This window comes from Budorcas taxicolor, chromosome 17 (assembly GCF_023091745.1).
Source record: "Budorcas taxicolor isolate Tak-1 chromosome 17, Takin1.1, whole genome shotgun sequence".
In the NCBI taxonomy this organism is placed as follows: Eukaryota; Metazoa; Chordata; class Mammalia; order Artiodactyla; family Bovidae; genus Budorcas; species Budorcas taxicolor.
Genome location: NC_068926.1, coordinates 11,063,979 through 11,084,188, shown reverse-complemented (window position 1 = coordinate 11,084,188; position 20,210 = coordinate 11,063,979). Strand labels below are relative to the sequence as shown.

The 20,210-nt window shown below is 43.3% G+C and overlaps 1 protein-coding gene across 2 annotated transcripts in view; it reads right to left on the bottom strand.

The window, feature by feature from the left end:
* Positions 1-20,210, bottom strand: part of PRMT9 (protein arginine methyltransferase 9) — a 36,432-nt gene that overhangs the window by 2,139 nt on the left and 14,083 nt on the right. For both annotated transcript variants that reach the window (XM_052654739.1, XM_052654740.1), the window contains exons 7-10: positions 18,912-19,104; positions 16,286-16,469; positions 12,590-13,307; positions 5,461-5,614 (exon numbers count right to left, since the gene is read on the bottom strand). In XM_052654739.1, the coding sequence (XP_052510699.1) occupies positions 5,461-5,614; positions 12,590-13,307; positions 16,286-16,469; positions 18,912-19,104 (1,249 nt within the window). The remainder of the gene's footprint in view (positions 1-5,460; positions 5,615-12,589; positions 13,308-16,285; positions 16,470-18,911; positions 19,105-20,210) is intronic.

The window sequence follows — 20,210 nt, the reverse complement described above, 5'->3', positions numbered from 1 at the left end:
TGACTAGACGGACCTTAGTCAGCAAAGTAATGTCTCTGCTTTTGAATATGCTATCTAGGTTGGTCATAACTTTCCTTCCAAGGAGTAAGTGTCTTTTAATTTCATGGCTGCAGTCACCATCTGCAGTGATTTTGGAGCCCAGAAAAATAAAGTCTGACACTGTTTCCATTGTTTCCCCATCTATTTGCCATGAAGTGATGGGACCGGATGCCATGATCTTCGTTTTCTGAATGTTGAGCTTTAAGCCAACTTCTTCACTCTCCTCTTTCACTTTCATCAAGAGGCTTTTTAGCTCCTCTTCACTTTCTGCCATAAGGGTGATGTCATCTGCATATCTGAGGTTATTGATATTTCTCCCGGCAGTCTTGATTCCAGCTTGTGTTTCTTCCAGTCCAGCGCTTCTCATGATGCATATAAGTTAAATAAGCAGGGTGACAATATACAGCCTTGACGTACTCCTTTTCCTATTTGGAACCAGTCTGTTGTTCCATGTCCAGTTCTAACTGTTGCTTCCTGACCTGCATACAGATTTCTCAAGAGGCAGGTCAGGTGGTCCGGTGTTCCCATCTCTCTCAGAATTTTCCACAGTTTATTGTGATCCACACGGTCAAAGGCTCTGACATAGTCAATAAAGCAGAAATAGACGTTTTTCTGGAACTCTTGCTTTTTCCATGATCCAGCAGATGTTGGCAATTTGATCTCTGGTTCCCCTGCCTTTTCTAAAACCAGCTTGAACATCAGGGAATTCACAGTTCACGTATTGCTGAAGCCTGGCTTGGAGAATTTTGAGCATTACTTTGCTAGCAGGTGAGATGAGTGCAATTGTGCAGTAGTTTGAGCATTTTTTGGCATTGCCTTTCTTTGGAATTGGAATGAGAATTGACCTTTTCCAGTCCTGTGGCCACTGCTGAGTTTTCCAAATTTGCTGGCATACTGAGTGCAGCACTTTCACAGCATCATCTTTTAGGATTTGAAATAGTTCAACTGAAATTCCATCATCTCCACTAGCTTTGTTCGTAGTGATGCTAAGGCCCACTTGACTTCACATTCCAAGATGTCTGGCTCTAGATTAATGATCACATCATCATGATTATCTGGGTCGTGAAGATCTTTTTTGTACAGTTCTTCCGTGTATTCTTGCCACCTCTTCTTAATATCTTCTGCTTCTGTTAGGTCCATACCATTTCTGCCCTTTATTGAGCCCATCTTTGCATGAAATGTTCCCTTGGTATCTCTAATTTTCTTGAAGAGATCTCTAGTCTTTCCCATTCTGTTGTTTTCCTCTATTTCTTTGCATTGATCGCTGAAGGGTTTCTTATCTCTTCTTGCTGTTCTTTGGAACTCTGCATTCAGATGCCGGCGGCCGGGAGGAGCAACCTGAGGAGTGGTGGCTGCTCAGCACAGGAGGGCCTAGAGGAGCTATCCCACTGAGTGGGTAGCCTTTCCCTCCTCCAGGGGATCTTCCCAACCCAGGAATCGAACCCAGGTCTCCTGCACTGTAGTTGGATTCTTTACCAGCTGAGCCACAAGGGAAGCCCAAGAATACTGGAGTGGGTAGTCTACCCCTTCTCCAGTGGATCTTCCTGACCCAGGAATCGAACCAGGGTCTCCTGCATTGCAGGCAGATTCTTTACCAACTGAGCTATCAGGGAAGCCCTTAGTAACAATGAAACCTTCCTATTAACTTTTAGCCTTCTCATTTGAAATGGAGAAGGTGATGGCACCCCACTCCAGTCCTCTTGCCTGGAAAATCCCATGGACAGAGGAGCCTGGTAGGCTGCAGTCCATGGGGTCACGAAGAGTCGGGCCTGACTGAGCAACTTCACTTTCATTTTTCACTTTCATGCACTGGAGAAGGAAATGGCAACCCACTCCAGTGTTCTTGCCTGGAGAATCCCAGGGCGGGAGAGCCTGGTGGGCTGCCATCTATGGGGTTGCACAGAGTCGGGCACGACTGAAGCAACTTAGCAGCAGCAGCAGCACTTGAAATAGAAAGGAAACTTGTTTTAAAAGTGCCCTCTTAGGGGTTCCCTGGTGGCTTGGGGTAAGGAATCCACCTGCCAATATAGGGAACACGGGTTCAATCCCTGAGCCGGGAAGACCGCACATGCTGTGGAGCAACTAAGCCTGCGTGCCCCGACCACTGAGCCTCTGCTCTAGAGCCTGTGTGCCACAGCTATTAAGCCTACATGCAGCAGCTGTTGAAATCCAGGCACCCTGGAGCGCATGCTCTGCAACCAGAGAAGCCACCGCAGTGAGAACCCCACACCCTGCAACTACAGAGTAGCCCCCACTCTCTCGCACAGCAGTGAAGACCCAGTGCAGCCAAATAAATAAGAGGGCCCTGTGTGCCTTGAGTAATGTATTAGAGAACAGCTGTTTGCAGGGAAACAGGACACAGATCCACCGACCATCCCTACCCGTGAACACGCACAGCAATCCCAGGCCCTGCCAGGACTGCTGCCCTGTGTCACTCCCATAAGCTGCACGCTAACCCTCACAAGCGGCATCCATCCCTCCTCTGTCCTCACTGCTGCTTCTCCAGCAGCCTACTGGCTTCTCCTGTCCTCATTCCTTCCTAGGTTTCCAATCCAGAGCTCATCACTTTGGGAGTTCTCTAGAACTTCGTTCTCGACTCTATATTCTCTTTCTACACATCCCCAAAGTGATTTCATCCCAGTCTTACGGCTTTAAACATCATCTCTAGGCTAGCTATTTCTCTGAATTCTTATCCCGACTGTCTAATGACCCCATAAAAACACAAGCACAGGCTGACCCTCCTGCTGTTTTCCCCTTATCAGTATACAGTAACTGTCCTTCCAGGCGCTTTCTCATTCCCCAGGTCCAATCTGTGACAAAGCCTACCTTCAGAGTACGCCAGCGGTCTCAACTGTGCACCACGTCCATCGCTACCACTCGCCTCTCTCACGTCTCCCCTGGATTACGGCAGTAACCTCGTGCCTTTGCCTGGTGGCTACCGCAGTCTCCAACACAGCAACCACAGCAAGCCTTTCAAAACAAGTCACACCTTATCCCTCCTCTGGCCAATACCCTCCAGTTTTTCCCCACCCCTTTCACAGTAGAAGCCAAAACCCCACGATCCCTATAGGAGGCTCCACAGGATCTGGCTCCTGACACTCTTCTTAGCACATCCTTCACCTGACTCTTCCCCATGGTTTCTGCCATTTCTGAGAATTCCAATCATGCTCTGGCCTCAGATCTTTGCACTTGCTGATCTTTGGACTTTTATAATGTTTGTTTCCTGATTTCTCTCTGATCTCTGCTGCTGCTAAGTCACTTCAGTCGTGTCCGACTCTGTGCGACCCCATAGACGGCAGCCCTCCAGGCTCCCCCGTCCCTGGGATTCTCCAGGCAAGGACGCTGGAGTGGGTTGCCATTTCCTTCTCCAATGCATCAAAGTGAAAGTGAAGTCGCTCAGTCGTGTCCGACCCTCAGCTACCCCATGGACTGCAGCCTTCCAGGCTCCTTCATCCGTGGGACTTTCCAGGCAAGAGTACTGGAGTGGGGTGCCATTGCTTGAATATCACTAATTATCCATGAGTCCTTTCCTTAGGCATTACATAAATAGAACATCCCATGCTTCCAACTCCATTATCCCCTAACCTCACGTCTCATTACCTATCATACTAATCTTTTCACTCCTTTGTTTATTGTCTCTCTCTCGTTTATTTACAGTCAATTTGAATACTAGCTCCATGAGGGCAGAAACTTCTCTCTTTAATTTCATGACTATATTCCCCAAACCTAAAAGAGCACATGGAGAAGACATTTGTTGAATGAATAGATTTCTGCTGTTTGCTGTATAACTTTTTTACAGCCTCTCATTGTGTATCATTGGTTCACTCGGTTGTCAGTGTAGTAGTCAGCTAATCATCACATCAGACTGGAGAAGGGCATGGCAACCCACTCCAGTTCTTGCCTGGAGAATTCCGTGGACAGAGGAGCTCGGCGGACTACTGTCCATGGGGTCATGGAGTCAGACACGACTGAGTGACTAACACATTCATAGAGTAAGTGGGGCTTTCCAGGTGGCTCAGTGGAAGAGAGTCCACCCGCCAATGCAAGAGATGTGGATTTGATCCTTGGGTCAGGAAGATCCCCTGGTGGCGGAAGTGGCAACCCACTCCAGAACTCTTGGCGGGAAAATCCCATGGACAGAGGAGTCTGATGGGCTCTAGTCCACGGGGTTGCAAAGAATGGGAAAAGCCTGAGTGACTGAGCACACCACAGAGGAGAAGACGAGACAACAGCTCAGAAAATGAGCAAGCGGACTAGGAAAGGCAAAACTGCCCAGCGAGTTCATGGAGCCTCTTGAGATGCCTGGTCATACGCTGAAGTGAGGCCACAGTCAACATGCTCAGCTGCAGGGGTACCGGTGTAGAGAAGGCAGAAAGCTGGGTTTAACCAAGGTGGGACTGCCCCCAGGCCAGCAGAAAAAGGGCAGGGAAAGATACATGAAAAACGTATCGACCGTGGAATATAAGCTGTTCAGGAAAGGAGGATATGAGGTGGGGGGGGCAGGGGGAAAAGACGGCAGGATTAAAATATTGTAGATTGTGATGGAATCAAAGAACTGTTGACGTCAGGATCAAAGAAAAGCTAGACAGACAGTAGAAGGTGGTATTTCTGGACTACAAGCATGTCTTCTGGTAAGTACATTTTCTTTATTAAACTCTCCAAAAAACTGAGACCATTAAATAAACTCGAAAACTTTAGCCTGCTCTGAAAAAAATCATTTCCTCAAAAAAATTATATTTGTTGAGCAAATACTGTTCATGGAAGATCTAATAATGCATATTCAAGAGCTTACTACCACCTACAGGCTCTAGATATCACTCCTTTAATTCAGTACTCAACACCCCACTTCCCAAAGTGCTGTTCTGGCTTACTCAGCAGATTCCACCTCTTTCCAACCCCAAGCCTCTTCCCTAGACATTCCATCTGTTCCACAGTTACAACTGACAAATTCTACTTGCTGCTGGTACTTTTGCCAGCACTATATCCTTGTTTTCCAAACAGTAACTCCCTTTCCTTGCGCTCCTACACTCACTCCTGCTCCCTGCGGTCTGAATGCCCGGAGAGAGCTGCTCCGCCTTCCCCTGCCAGCCTCCAGCCTCAGTGTGATTAAGGGCTCCTGTTAAGAACAGAGGTCTCCTGGTGGCTGCTTTTTTAGACAAGGATCATAATTTTTCCTAAGACTAAACCCGGTACCCTATTTTTCATTTACAACAGTGGTTCAGAACAAGAGTCATAGACTTCTGTCAGGAACAACAGAAATCTTGGCTATACTAACCCCAAGGTTTGATTTTTACCACTAGTAAGTTCCTTGGCTCTAGAAAACTGAGTACCAGAGCAATCCAGTTAAACACAGTGACTATAAACCTAGAGAGAGACTGTGGGTGACAGCCACCGGGCTGAACTTCTGTTCTAAACGCTCACCTGAAACTGGTTAATGAAAGGCGCTATGTTGAAGCCAAGAGTTCGTTCTGTGCCCTGCACGGCACTCTCCTCCAACAGAGTCTGCGATTCCACGAGCAACCCAAACATCAGCACATACTGGGGAAAAATCTTGCCTCCAGACTGTAGCAAACACCTGGAGGAAGGACAAATGCTTTAAAAAGTATCTTGATGCCCTACATTTTATAAATACCAGTAACTAAATCACTGGGGATCTAAGACAGTATACAGTGTAACGGTCTTTAGACTGGTAGTTGGCTGGTAGTTCACAATGGCAGACTGGTAGACCCCCTGAAAAGTAACCAGTGAGCTGGATGAGTACAAGTTTTCAGGTTCAGGAAGAGTCATCAGTGGCTATTAAAACTAGAGGCTGAAAGTTTAATTAGGACAAGGATATTTAAGAGTCTCAAAGTTTCACCCCCATAAAGGACTTATTACAAAGGAAAAATAGCAACTTAAAGAGTGGAAAAAACCTGATGGATACAACTTAAACCAACTGATCTAAATTCATATCCACAGATCTAGGGTAAAGCAACATACATGCCTCCTAACGTGACCAAACTTCTGTGGTCTCTCAGATGAATAGTCCGACTCCAGCAAGAAACACGAGGAACATTCTACAAAATAAAAGGCCTCCACTTTTCGAAACTGTAAATGTCATGAAAGGCTGAGCAACTGTTGCAGAATAAAGGAGACCAAATGCAATATGTGACCCTGGACTGAATTCTGGACCTATGAAGGGCATTCCTGCCACAAATGGTGGAATATCTGAGAAAGACTGTTTCCCCTAGATATCAGTACTATGTCCATAGAGATTTCCTCGTTTTGGTAAGTGTGATGATTACAAAATACACATGGAAGTATTGAGGGGTACAGGAATACGGTATCTGAAGCTTAAAGTGTTCAGAGAGAATACTAAAGCGTATGTGGCAATATAGTAACAATCTGTGACCCTGGATGTAAGGTTCATGTGTGGTTTTTTGTACTATTCTCTAACTTCTCTGTAAGCTTGAAATTATTTCAGAATAAAAAGTTAAAACACTCTGAAAGGAAAAAAAAAAAGGTGATTAAAAATCCAAATACTGTAGAGTAACGTGTATGAATAAAGGGCTAACAAAACACCTCTTCCTATACTTACCTTGGATTCACTTTGTTTCCCTGGAAATTCTATAAAGGTGGAATGTCAGTTGAGTTATCAACAACACTGCTTATGATTTAAAAAAAGAAGTTTTTACATGTTTCTTAATGGGTAGATGCATGTGGACTAAGAAAACTGTGAACTACAGATGCCTGATGGGAAGGACATCACCTCTGGGCTTCCCTGAGTCGGGGGTAACTTGTAACCACGTGTTCCTATGGCTAGAGCTTGGAAGCTATGCCTATGGGAGAAGTTCCCATGTGAAATATGAGGCTCTTAGGCCAAGGCAGTTCCCACATCCACATATACAGTCTTGTTTCCACAGCCCTGAGCTCTGTGGGAGGTGTGAGAGCAGTGCGGGGTGGGGTCCGGGGCAGGTGGTCGGGGGCAGTGGGGGGGGGGGTGGGGAGGGGGTGGTCACCTCCTGCCCTCAAATGAAACAGACATGGAGGATAGTTTAAGGCACTTTAATCATTTGCCACATTTGAAATCAAACATTAAATCCCTCATTCTTACTGAACAATCCAAACTGGTTTCCATTTGAACTTCTAGACAGGCTGCTACTATAGACAGCTGGACTTCATACTATCATATATACCTTTCGTAGTAAGCTTTTACTCTTAAATATTTCTAGTCAGTAAGGATCTATTTAGAAAAATACAAGACAAAGTTTTTGACCAATATATTTCTGCATACCTAAAAAATCAGTTCCTGTAAGTTTCTAAAATTGTTTGCTATGCAGTTTTCCTGAATAGATCATTAAAATCTTGACAAACTATAAAACATCACATTCCTCAAAACCACTTTGGCACTTCGGCTCTTAGTTTAAAATTATTTTAATATGAATTCTATTTTTACTAAACTGATTTATCTCAACCATTTAAAATGATCTAAAACCAGAATATCAACTGAATAACAGTCAAAAGACATGGCAACTAAATGTAATACAGACCCCTTGATTAGAACTTGACTGGGGAGGAAAAAAAAGCAATGGAGTATTACTGGCATAAGCAGGGGAAATTTTAATACAGACTATCTGTTAAATAATAGTATTTGATCCGTGTTAAGCTTCCTGAGTGTGATCATCTTACTATGATATGTAGGGGAAAGCCCGTGTTCTAAGGAGACATGTGCTGAGCTGTTAAAGTTAAGGGGGAAGGTTAGGAGGCCAACAACCATCATATGGTTCAACAGAGAAAACAGTCTTGTGTTTGCTGTTCCTTTTCTTGCAATTTTTCTTATGTTTGAAATTTTTCAAAGTAAAAAACTGACAGAGAAGTTTACAAAAGTTAAACAGGCTGCTCTCATAATAACTTTCCCTAAAGACTAGCTGATAGGAAGTCAAATCATAACTAGGTCATTTCATGAGCAAAGAATCAGCAAAGAGAGAGAGGAATCCTGAGTGTAATGGCATCAGACTGACTGAGACAAGTCTTCATCAGAAATCAGGAAGATCTGTCTTCACTAAATATAAATACATGATCATTTAAGTTGTGATAAGTGTTATGCTCCGAGCCCGCATCTCCGAACCGACCGAGAGAGAAAGCAAGTCCACCACAGTAATGCAAGGGCAAGAAGGGAGTTTATCTCTAGCGCGCTAGGGCCCAAGTCTCATCCCACACAAGGGAATCCGACAAGAGCCCCGAACAAAGGAGTATGGCGGCTTATATACAGGCAGTTCTTTGTCTCAGTTACAGGAGTAGCTGGCGTTACATGATTGGCCAGGCAGGATGAGCGCATATCCTGTCTCTTTCTGGTAAACACGACTCAGGTCCTAGAGCCCAACAGGACCAGGACAGCTCAGCTGGGCCGTCTTGTCGATGACCCAGCTACTCTGCTCCGGAGCTGCCAGTGTGAACCCGCATGAACCCGTCAAAATCACCTGAAAGCTGCAAAATAGACTAACACGTGAGATGCTTAACTCCACCACCGCAATACATCCACCAAATACTTGGTGGCCAGACTTATACTTTGACCTTAAGCCGGTGGTAAATGTACCCTGGAAGAGGGGCAAGCTCCGAAATCATGCATTCTGGGCATGTCCAGGTGCGCCAGGCATAACTTAAAGATCTGTGGTGAGATACAGGGGGGACTCTGTGCTGCCCTAAAAAAAAGAGTGTTGTTTTTATGCTGATCACACAAAAATAGTTTAAAAATCTATGGCCAAAGTAAGAGAGGGACTAGCCCAACGTAAACTAAAACTTGAGGCTCAACAAGGATGGTGTGAGTCTTTGTTTCAACAATCCCCTTGGTTGACCACCCTAATCTCCACCTTGCTGTGACCCCTGCTAATACTTCTACTGATGCTTACCTTGGGCCCAGGTATTATCAATAGACTTATAGCCTTTGTAAAAAAAACGCATAAATACAGTACAGCTGTTTGTGCTTCGACAATATCAAACCGTGTCTCAGGACCGAGAGGAAGATTCCTCTATATGATCTAAGGACAGGGGGGAATGTTAGGAACCAAACAACGGGCTCTAAGACCTGAGTCATGTTTACCAGAAAGAGACAGGATATGTGCTCATCCTGCCTGGCCAATCATGTAACGCCAGCTACTCCTGTAACTGAGACAAAGAACTGCCTGTATATAAGCCGCCATACTCCTTTGTTCGGGGCTCTTGTCGGATTCCCTTGTGTGGGATGAGACTTGGGCCCTAGCGCGCTAGAGATAAACTCCCTTCTTGCCCTTGCATTACCGTGGTGGACTTGCTCTCTCTCTTGGTCGGTTCGGAGATACGGGCTCGGAGCATAACAATAAGTTCTTACATAAATTAGCCTAAAAGTGGTCCCCACTGACCCCAATGCTTTACTCATTTTCATTATTCCTGTCCTACCAACTTTTTTTAGCATTTTAGGTAAAGTCTAGTAGAAACTGAATCTCACACAATTAGTAAAATTACATACATACCTCAAAATCACACAGCTCTTAACAAAATTCCAATCTATGCCTTTACCAAATCATATACAATTTTAACATCTCCCTGAAGAACTGAAAAAACTTACCCATTTCCCTCAAATGGATCAAGTTTAATCCTGACAACTCACGGTACTAAATTTTCTGAACTGAAGTTATCTGCTAATTGTGATCCATTTAAAGGAAACCAGATCTAATTTTTCTTAAGATCACCAAGTCTTAAATGAGATACTAAGCCACAGCGCTGCCCGATGCTTGACTAATTCCCTCCACCCCTATACAGCCACAAGAGGGTAGTGTTCGATGAAATCGGTAAACAAAAAGCACACAGGTTAATAACAGCCAGCCTTCTAGCCATAAAATCTATAGGAGAGAGAAGAGGAGGGAGGGTAATACAGTTAAATCACTTAGGGAGTAACCAGAAGATCAGGCTAAACAAAGTGAAAAATATATCAGTTTTGATACCTAAAAAGAAAGGTTTGCTCATGTACTAAAGCCATGCCAGAGATAAAGACTCCACAAAAGCAAGCATGCAAATTATTCTAAAAGGCCATGTTCACACTATTTTAATCTAAAATCTTGCACAAATCCTTCTTAACTCAGTGTTGCCATTACTAACTGGAATGCGTCTTAGTTATGTGTAGATAAACAGTAACTCCCTGAAGCTCTGCTTGGCTTTACTGACACTGTTTTGTCATCACACCAAGGCAGCTGCCAGACTCCTCAATGGAATCCTCTGCAAAGCCAGTAATATTTCTGAACCATCTGTGCCTTCAAAGAAAAAAATAAAAATTGTTCTAACTCAAAAGTCTAACCATAAATGGCAAAAATTCTGAAGAAACTCTTCACTGTTTCCTTGTGATCCAACACAAAAGTGTTTTAGAACGGGTTTAAATTTAAAAAAAGTTCACCAAGCTTTTAAACTGTCTCCGGTATTTTAATCTAGTGGGACTGAAAAAATAAATAAATAAACATTTTAAAACAGTAACAACAAAGGAACTTAATAGTTTGTGAAATGGCTTGTTTTCTCCTTGACCTTTCTTCGGGAGGGTTGGTATCCAGTGATGGGACAGACGCCTTTTATCCTTATCCTAAAAACAATCTCTCCTCCCAACCCTGAACTTCATTCTCTTTGACCGGTCCTGAGGCCTCTCTGCTGTCAGTAACTAAAGATGATAATGAAAAGCCTGGGGCAGAGTGTGCACACCACTGGCCCCAGGACCAAGGGAAGCCATGTCCACCTCCAGAGGAGCTGGTAAGGAACCTGTGCACAAGCTTAGGCTGAAGGGGCGGAGTGCTGGTTCTCTCCCCTGCTACTCAGGAGGTGTCCCGAGGGAAGAGCGGGAACACTGGCTAACACGCTGATCAAAGGGCTGCGAGCCTTTTTTTAACTGATGTATTCATTCTCAGCTGTGCTGGGTCTGCGGCACAGGCCTCTCTCTAGTTGCAGACAGCGGGGGCTTCTCTTTTTGCCGAGGATGGGCTCTCGGGCTCGCAGGCTCTCGAGTACAGGCTCGGCAGATGTGGTGCGTGGGCCCAGATGCTCTGCTGCATGTGGGGTCTTCCCTGACCAGGGGCTGAACCCGTGTCTCCTGCACTGGCAGGCGGAGTCCTGGCCACTGAGCCACCGGGGAAGCTCGCTCCTAGCACTCAGTTCCCAGAGGTGCCAACCTTCCTGCAACACACTGTCCCCATCCCACGTCTCCCAAAAAGCCGTCCCACCCAAACCACTAGTAGGACCCCTCCCTCTACTGAGAGACACACCGAAGAGGAATTGTAAGCAGCATGTAAGTTGTTTCCCACTAAAATAACTCATCAGTCCATCTATGCGTGGATAAGCAAAATGCAACAACATAATACATACAAAGGAATATTATTCCACCTTAACAAGGACGGAAATTCTTACATCTACTACAATATGGATGAACCTGGAGGATATTATGCTAAGTGAAATAAGACAATCACACACCAAAAACTGCATGATTCCAGTCATATGAGGTAGAGTAGTCGAACTCACAGAAGCAGAGAGTAGAATGGTGGTTGTAAGCAGCTGGGGGGAGGGTGGAATGAAGAATTATTGTTTAATGGGTATAAAGTTTCAGTTTTACAAGATGGAAAGAGTTACGAGAATGACTGCAGCTAATGACTGCACAATATTACTAAAATATTTATAATAATACCATTGAACTTAGAGATGGCTAAGATGAAAAAGTTCATGTTATGTTCATTTTACCACAACTTAAAAAAATCAGAAAAAGAATTAAATCAAAACTAAAAATAAACCATTAGGTAAACAGTACAGTGATTCCACAGTGATTCTGCCAATAAGTCAGACCTCATTTGTGTGACAAATTCAGAGAGCTAAAATGCCTTCAACGGCATCTAGTCCAGCACTCCTCGTTTTATAACTGAAGACAAGAGGTATTAAATGGCGTACAGAAAATTTCACTACTTTAGGAATTCAGGGACAAATTCCAGACTACTAACCCGTTCAGCTCCTTGTTGTACCGTCTGTCTAAAGCACACCTGTTTAACATTTTGAGAGAGAGAGTGTGAGTGGGTATTTCTATGTCTGCATGCATGTCAGACCTCTATATCCCCATAATCTAGGGAATGTACAAGTTTGTTTTAAAGAATAGAAAATGGTAGTGATTTTTACTGGTTACCTCACATGAAAAGGTAAGTGTGGTCAACGAAAGAAAATGTATATGAAACCTAAAATATAGTTCACTATATACGCAAATGCTTTTTTCCTAACAATCTGCCTTCTGCTGCCACAACGTGGTCTGTATTCTCACCAGTGCTCCTATACTGTTTGTATAACACAGAAGTTAAAACCTGTAAATTCAGGGGGGATTCCTTTAGGGGGAAAAAACACAACTCAATAGTAACATGCACAGAAAAAGAAAGACATGAAGTCACAGGTCGTGAAAAGCAAAGCTTCAGGAACACACAGTGATCGTGACTCATTCACGCAGCTACGCCATTAAGGAACTGAAAGAGTTCACATGAAGTCTGAGCTCACACAATCCATAGGTTGTAGTTTGGTGTTTTACCTGGATATTGCAGCCTTTTCCATTATTTCCTGCTGAATGAGTCCAGATGGCTCAATGACATCCAATATAATTATACTCCACAACTTGTCTGATTTTGGCCTTTGCAACACAGCAGATTCGTCTTCCACATGTCTCAACCAAAACTCAAGTGTGTCTTTAGGAAAGTGACTGGCTTCACATATGAGGTCCAGGGTCGCACGATGCTGGTCCTTCTCCACAGAACTGTAAGGTTTGACCCGCCCGAGGGTGCCAGCAATTACAGGGAGAAGAGAGAAGCCCTCAGACACATCTAACACATACAAAGGCTCAGGGGTGCTCTGGTGAGAATTACTCGGTCCATTTTCACAGCTCATCTCGTTATTCTGACACTGAGTGTCCATGGCCTGACCCAGCTTCTCCGGAGTCAGTGAAGACAACACTTTCTCCATTGCCATTTTAAAGCCTTCGTGGTATGGGATGTTATTAAGCAAAGCAATTTCTGTGGATTCCAATACACATATCTGCTCCACAACATCTGGCTTACTGGTCTGAAGGTTGGCCAGAGCACTACAGAGTTCAGCCTCGTTTCCGAAAGACAGCAAGTCTTTATTCCTGGTAAAACTTTTCCCGACCTCCATCTCATGTTCTGAATGATAGACACTGATACTCTGGATTCTTAAGTAACAATCTTGACAAGACACTTCCATCATCACCTGGTCCCCAGGCTTTATCCAGTAGTCTTTGTAAAACAGGAAGAAAGAAAAAGAAAAAAATGTAATCAATGACTATGAGTGTTAAGCCCGAGGATCACACAAACACGTTGGTTCTCCCCCCATTTTTTAACAACTACAGGAAAGACTACATTTATGGACTTAATTACAATTAAGTGAATTAATCTATGTTTTAAAAAAAAACCTAGGGAAACACCTTCAGCTTTACGTAAGGAAAAAGTGAGGTTTGAAGAGCCAATTAACTTACAGCAAAACAGATTCCACAGCTCATTATTTGACCCTAACTAACGAAGAATTGATGCTTTTGAACTGTGGTGTTGGAGAAGACTCTTGAGAGTCCCTTGGACTGCAAGGAGATCCAACCAGTCCATTCTGAAGGAGATCGGCCCTGGGATTTCTTTGGAAGGAATGATGCTGAAGCTGAAACTCCAGTACTTTGGCCACCTCATGCGAAGAGTTGACTCATCTGAAAAGACCCTGATGCTGGGAGGGATTGGGGGCAGCAGGAGAAGGGGACGACAGAGGATGAGATGGCTGGATGGCATCACCAACTCAATGGACTTCAGTTTGGGTGAACTCCAGGAGTTGGTGAGGGACAGCGAGGCCTGGCGTGCTGCAGTTCATGGGGTCGCAAAGAGTCGGACATGACTGAGTGACTGAACTGAACTGAACAGCATTACTGTGCTTTTACTGTAATCACCACATATCATCAATGACCCCAAAATAGAGGGTGGGGGAAGGACTACAAGACACTCCCAATCTTCTTTGTTAATGAAGCCAGAAATAACAAAGATAAATGAAATTCAGAAATCAATACCAAACCTCACTTTAGCTTAAAGGGACATTCTTTTCTCTAGAGAAATTTCTGAAAGAACAAGGCAGCCTTCAATAGCACCTTATCAGTAATATTTCTTAACTGTAAGTATTTAGATACCCTTGAATGTTTAGAAATTTGAAAATGTAAGGAAGGACTAAGTCCTACAATAAAAACTACATCGTGGACTTCCCTGGTGGTACAGTAGTTAGGAATCTGCCTGCCCATGCAGGGGACACAGGTTCGATCCCTGAACCGGGAAGATTGCACATGCCGCCGGCTCTAAAGTCCACCACTACTGAGCCCACACTCTAGAGCCTGTGAACTGCAGCAACTAAGCCCACAGGATGCAACTCCTGAAGCCCGTGCGTCTGGGGCCTGTGCTCCATAACAAAAGCAGCCACTTAAACGAGAAGCCTGGGTGCTGCCAAAAAAGAGTAGCCCCCTCTCACCACAACTAGCAGCGAGGACCCAGTGCCACCAAAAATAAATAAATAGAAGTAATAATAATAGAAAGACTGTATTGTCCATCAGCTTTCACACGTGGCAAAGCTTCAAAGTGTAAACATAGAATTGCTTTTCCTTCTCAGCCATAGAGCCAGCTGAAAATACAAGTTACCTTTCCTGTGTTTACATACTTAAAATATCCTTTCCCTAAGGATTTTTTTAATGCCATCTAAGTTACTGAGAGTTAGAATAAACAAACAAAATGTTTAAATGTTACTTACTCAGTGCTGGTCACCATGGTAGGTATTTTACATGCAGTATGTCCATGAAGTTTCCTAGCACTACAGACTAGGCATCTTACACGTGGTGTGTCTAATAACTCCTACTACAATCCTGCAAAGCAGACAGAACTGGCATCCCCCTCACTTTTCTTTTTCTTTTTTAGCACGACTGCAACACAGCTTACAGGATCCTAGTTCCCTGACCAGGGATTGGAACTGGCGCCCCCACAATGAAAGCTGGGAGTCCTAACCCCTGGACCACCAGGCAATTCCCAGCACCCTTCCGTTTTTATAAATCGCATAACGAAAGTTCTCAGAAATAACCGGCAAGACCAGCGAAGGAGTCAGTATTAGCAAAGATTCGATTTCAAATTTACCCGATTGACTCCAGAACCATACGATAATATACTATACTGATTCCATGACTTAATGGCCTTGCCAAATTAGATCCTTGGTTGAGAGACTATACAGAAGTAAATATTACCTTCCAGTTATAAAACAGTAGAATTTTTCTATGTAACACAGCTGCTGTAAACTATACTGAACCACATCAAATTACTAGTAAAACCTTTCTTTATAGAAAAGTTATCTTTGGGACGTCCCCTGGTGGTCCCGTGGCTAAGACTCCACGCTCCCAATGCAGGGGCCCAGGTTCGATCCCTGTTCAGAGAACCAGATCCCATATGCCACACCTAGGAGATCCCACATGATAAAAAAAAATTTTTTTTTAAATAAGTAAATAAAAAGTATCTTTAACGTAAGACTTCCCTAGGTAAGTCCATGGATTCATGAACTCTAAACTGCAAGATTTTGTATTTATATGAGTGTGCATATTTTTAGGGCCTGGGGCTCCTCAGATGCCATCAGATTCTGTGAGCGATAAGAACTTCTGCTCTGTAAGCAATATTTCTCCACTGTGTTCCAAAAAAGTGGACTAGCATTTCTCTCATCTACTCATAACAAGAATAATCAGAGCTGAAGAAATGATTTAATGATAGATATTTTTGAGTGGTATGCAGCAGATTTGTGTTTTCACCTTTTTTTTTTTAATATTGGAGTATAGTTGATTAACAATGTGTTAGTTTCAAGTGCACAGCAGTTATACATACACACCTATCTGTTCTTTTTCACGTTCTTTCCCCATTTAGGTTATTCCAGAGCATGCAGCAGAGCCCTCTGTGCACTACAGTGGGTCCCTGTCGGTTATCTAGTTTAGAGCAGTCTGTACGTGTCGATTTTAGTCTCTCTTCTTAACCACACATATTACTTAAAACTACTTTTAAAAAACAAACAGAAAATTCTGAAAGATTTAACCAATCTCCCTTGACTGGAAACTTCATATTCAAAGTGAATTTTTGACACTGACTCAAATCCTTAGAGGATTAAGACAACGTTTTTTTTTTTTTTTTTAAAGAAAAACAACAAAAAATTAGACAAGATATACCTGCAAGATCATGAACAGGGTATACAGCCTGTTCCCAGCACGTTTCCTCACTAGGACTTGTGGATAAACTGTGTTCGTCATCAAGCTGGAGTACAAACCAAACCACGATGGCATCAAGCATGCCTTCTTTAATAACGGGGACACCAACCTTCTCAGGTTTTTTAGTTGCAAGGCTTTTTAATTCCTGACCAAAACGTAGAAGGAATAAGAGGATTTTAGACATTTAATACATGCATGCCCCAGTGTCATACCACTTGCCATCAGCCCTGCCCCGAACCCTCAGGGGATCAATATCACAGCATAACTACAACCAAATAAACACACTGAATGGGAAAACGTGATATGCAATATATGGTGGTGAATACCGTGAGTTACTACAATGAGGCAGATACATATTACTGATGTAGAAAAAGTCCATGACATACTGTTGAATGAAGGCAAGTGGTGAAGCAATCAGGATTATTCTATTCTAAAAAATGTGTGTGTGCATTCGTCTGTGTGTGTGTGTGTGTGTGTGTGTGTGTGCACGTGCAGATTAGAAAAGCAAGTCTGAAAAAATATATTTCAAGCTGGTGACCTGGGGAAAGAAGGAGCTAGATTTTAAAAAGCAAGATATATACTTTTTTCTTCTTCCTTTTTAATGTATTACTTGAAAATATTAAACAGGCAGATATTACTTTCAAATTTCGGGTCTTAATAAGGTGGTTTTTTTTGGGCGGGGGGCTGTTGCGGAGAGGAAACATTAAAATATTGGAACACTTGGTGAACACCTGGAGATTCGAGGAGCACGATGCTCTTGGGGACAGCACGGGAGCACTGCTCGCCTTTGCTCACCCCTATGCCTATGCATCTCCTCCATGTGACTGTTCCCAAGATACATCCTTGTCTAATAAGCCTAATAAGTAAAATGTGTAATAAGTAACGCTTAAGAGCCTAATAAGGAAAATGCTTCCCCGATTCTGTGAGCCACTCTAGTAAATCAATAGAACGCAGATCATTGGAACTTAACAATTTATGGACTATCACTTTGTAAAGAATCCACCTGCAATGCAGGAGACCCCGGCTGGGGAGAGGTCAATTCCTGGGTTGGGGAGATCCACCGGAGAAGGGATAAGCTACTCACTCCAGTATTCTTGGGCTTCCCTTGTGGCTCAGCTGGTAAAGAATCCACCTGCTATGTGGGAGACCTGGGTTCGATCCCTGGGTTGGGAAGATCCCCTGGAAAAGGGAAGGACTACCCACTCCGGTATTCTGGCTTAGAGAATTCCATGGACAACAAAGTCCAAGGGGTCACAAAGAGTCAGACCTGACTGACTTTCACTCACTCTGAAGCACAGATGTTAACCTGGGTTTGTGTCTGGAGACTGAGGTGGGATGGGGGGAGGGGTAAGGACTGAGGAAGGGAGGTGTGTAGTCATGCAGGGATGAGGACTTAAAAAGAACAAAAAAAAGTTGTAACACTGTTATATCAGAAAAGAAATACTGGCAAAGCTCAGCCTCAGCAATGCCAAAGTATTAATTTAGTTCCAAATCACCTCAAAACAAAACAAAACAAAAAACCTATTAACAACTAATAGGGGAAAGCTTTTACTAAATTATAAAGATCTTAGGTGAAAACGACACTCACAAAGTCTTCTGTCCCCTGGCAAGTTTCACCTCAAAATCTTAATGTACTTAAGGTTAATATACTTAAACATCTCTGGTGATCCTTACTTAGATCACCAGAGATGATGATCAGAGATTATCACCAGAGAAGGACTCGATGCAACTTTCTCCAGCTCCCTGGGCTCTTTCTTTGCTCAGCACAGGGCCCTCACACACACACAGATACATCAGGATGATACCAGCTTGTCCTGTTTTGCCCAAGACCATTTCTCAGGAGCCGCTCAGTCCTGCGCAAGTCAAGGTGGCTGGTCACCCTAACACACAGACAACCTAGAGATCTGAGTTGTTTCATTTCAAGGAATATTACTAATCTGAGATGAAAAACACAGAGAAAGGCTGGAAGACCTAGGTTATAATCCCTGCCCTTGCATTCGTATCTGGGGAGGGGGGCGGGAATTAACGTAACAGCACAAGGATAATTATAACTGTATTGCAATGCTGTTCTAAGGGCAACCTCAGGACTTCCTTGATGTTACAGTGGATAAGAATCTGCCTGCCAACGCAGGGGAAACGGGTTTGATCCCTGGTCTGGGAAGATCCCACATGCCGCGGGACAGCTAAGCTCTCACGCGGCAACTACTGAGGCCTCCAAGTCCTAGGGCCTGTGTGCTGCAACGAAAGACACGGCAATGAGAAGCCCATGCTCTGCAACAGAGAGCAGCCTCCACTCGCCACAACTAGAAAACGTCCACGCACAGCAACGAAGGCCCAGCACAACCAAAAAATAAACAAAGAAGCGAGCCACCTAAGAATACATGTGAAAGCACCAGGTACGCTGTACAGTCCCAAAAACCTTAGGGATTTTTTTCCTGTGTATTTAAAAGTAAAGCAAATAATCATTTTCCTTACATACAGGAAGTGGAATTCCACGCCTACTCATAAGACTGTCCTATGTATTAACTATTTTAAACAATGCGTGAAATTTAACACTTAAAACCAGTAACTAAATTTTTATTTTTACCTGAAGATTGTTGAAATCTACTGTCATAATTTCAAAGCACTCTGTCAAAGCCAAATATCCTCCAGGAACTCGACTCATCTTTTCGGTTGTATAAGGTTCAATTGTTTCTTCTCCATCTACAGAAGAATATGCTGGGCTCTGAAATTTCACATTGGTTGGCAAACAGATTCCAGCAACGTCCTTAACACCCACCCTGGTGAGGAGAATGAGAGAGGAAAGGGAAAAGGGAAAGGGAAAAAGATGGGTTGGTTTCTGTTTTTTCTTTTTCTTTTTAAAAAATCAAGTAACACCGTCTAATACTGAATCCAGCAAAAATAAGCATAAAAATACAATAAAACATCATAGACAAAGGTTTCTTAAACACACTGACAGACAGAATCACTAACTATAAACAAAAACAAACAGGTGTACATTAAAATTAAGAACTCCACTCATCAAAAGATACCCAGGAAGAATGTTAAAGGCAAGCCACTGAGTAAAAGAGATTTGTAATACATCTACTCAACAAAGGACAAATATCCAAAATATATTTTTTAGTCCCCACAATAAAAGAAATCCAAAAATGGGCCAAAGTTTCGGACACTTCACAAAAGAACAAATAGCCAATATGAAGAGTCAGTCAAGAGGGAAATGAAGTTAAAGCCATGCTACCCGACGAACAAAACGGGGAAAATAAACAGTCCATACCAAGTACTGATAAGAATACAGTCTTATATACTACTGGTAGGAATATAAAATTAAAAAGACCACTTTGGAAGAGTTTCATAGTTCCTATTCAAGCGGAACATGACTATTATTTTAGATTCAGTCTTAATATGGGAACCTCAAGGTGTCTAGCATTTGCAGTTCCAGAAATATGGCTGAGGGACATTCATATATACAACCACCAAAAGAATGTTTAAGAATGTTTACAGCTGTGCTATAAACACAATACTCCCCAAACTGGATATGACCTAAACATCCATCAGCAGCAGAATGGAGGAATGCACTGTGGAGTATTCATACAACAGGCATACTCCACAGCAATGAGAACCAACAAGCTACACACAAGAGCACAGACGTGTGGAAAGAAGGAGGCAAGCATGAGCATTCATACTGTATGATACCATTTGCATGAAATTCAAAACAGGCAAAATAATCTATGGCGTCAGAAGTCAAGACAGTAGATACTCTTGGGGGTGTGGGGCACTGGTAACTGGAAGGGGCTTCTTCCTAAGGACCTGTTGGGGTGGGGGCAGTGTTCTGGACCTTGATCTGAGCACTGGGACACACTGCATCAACTTCATGAATCCATCATAA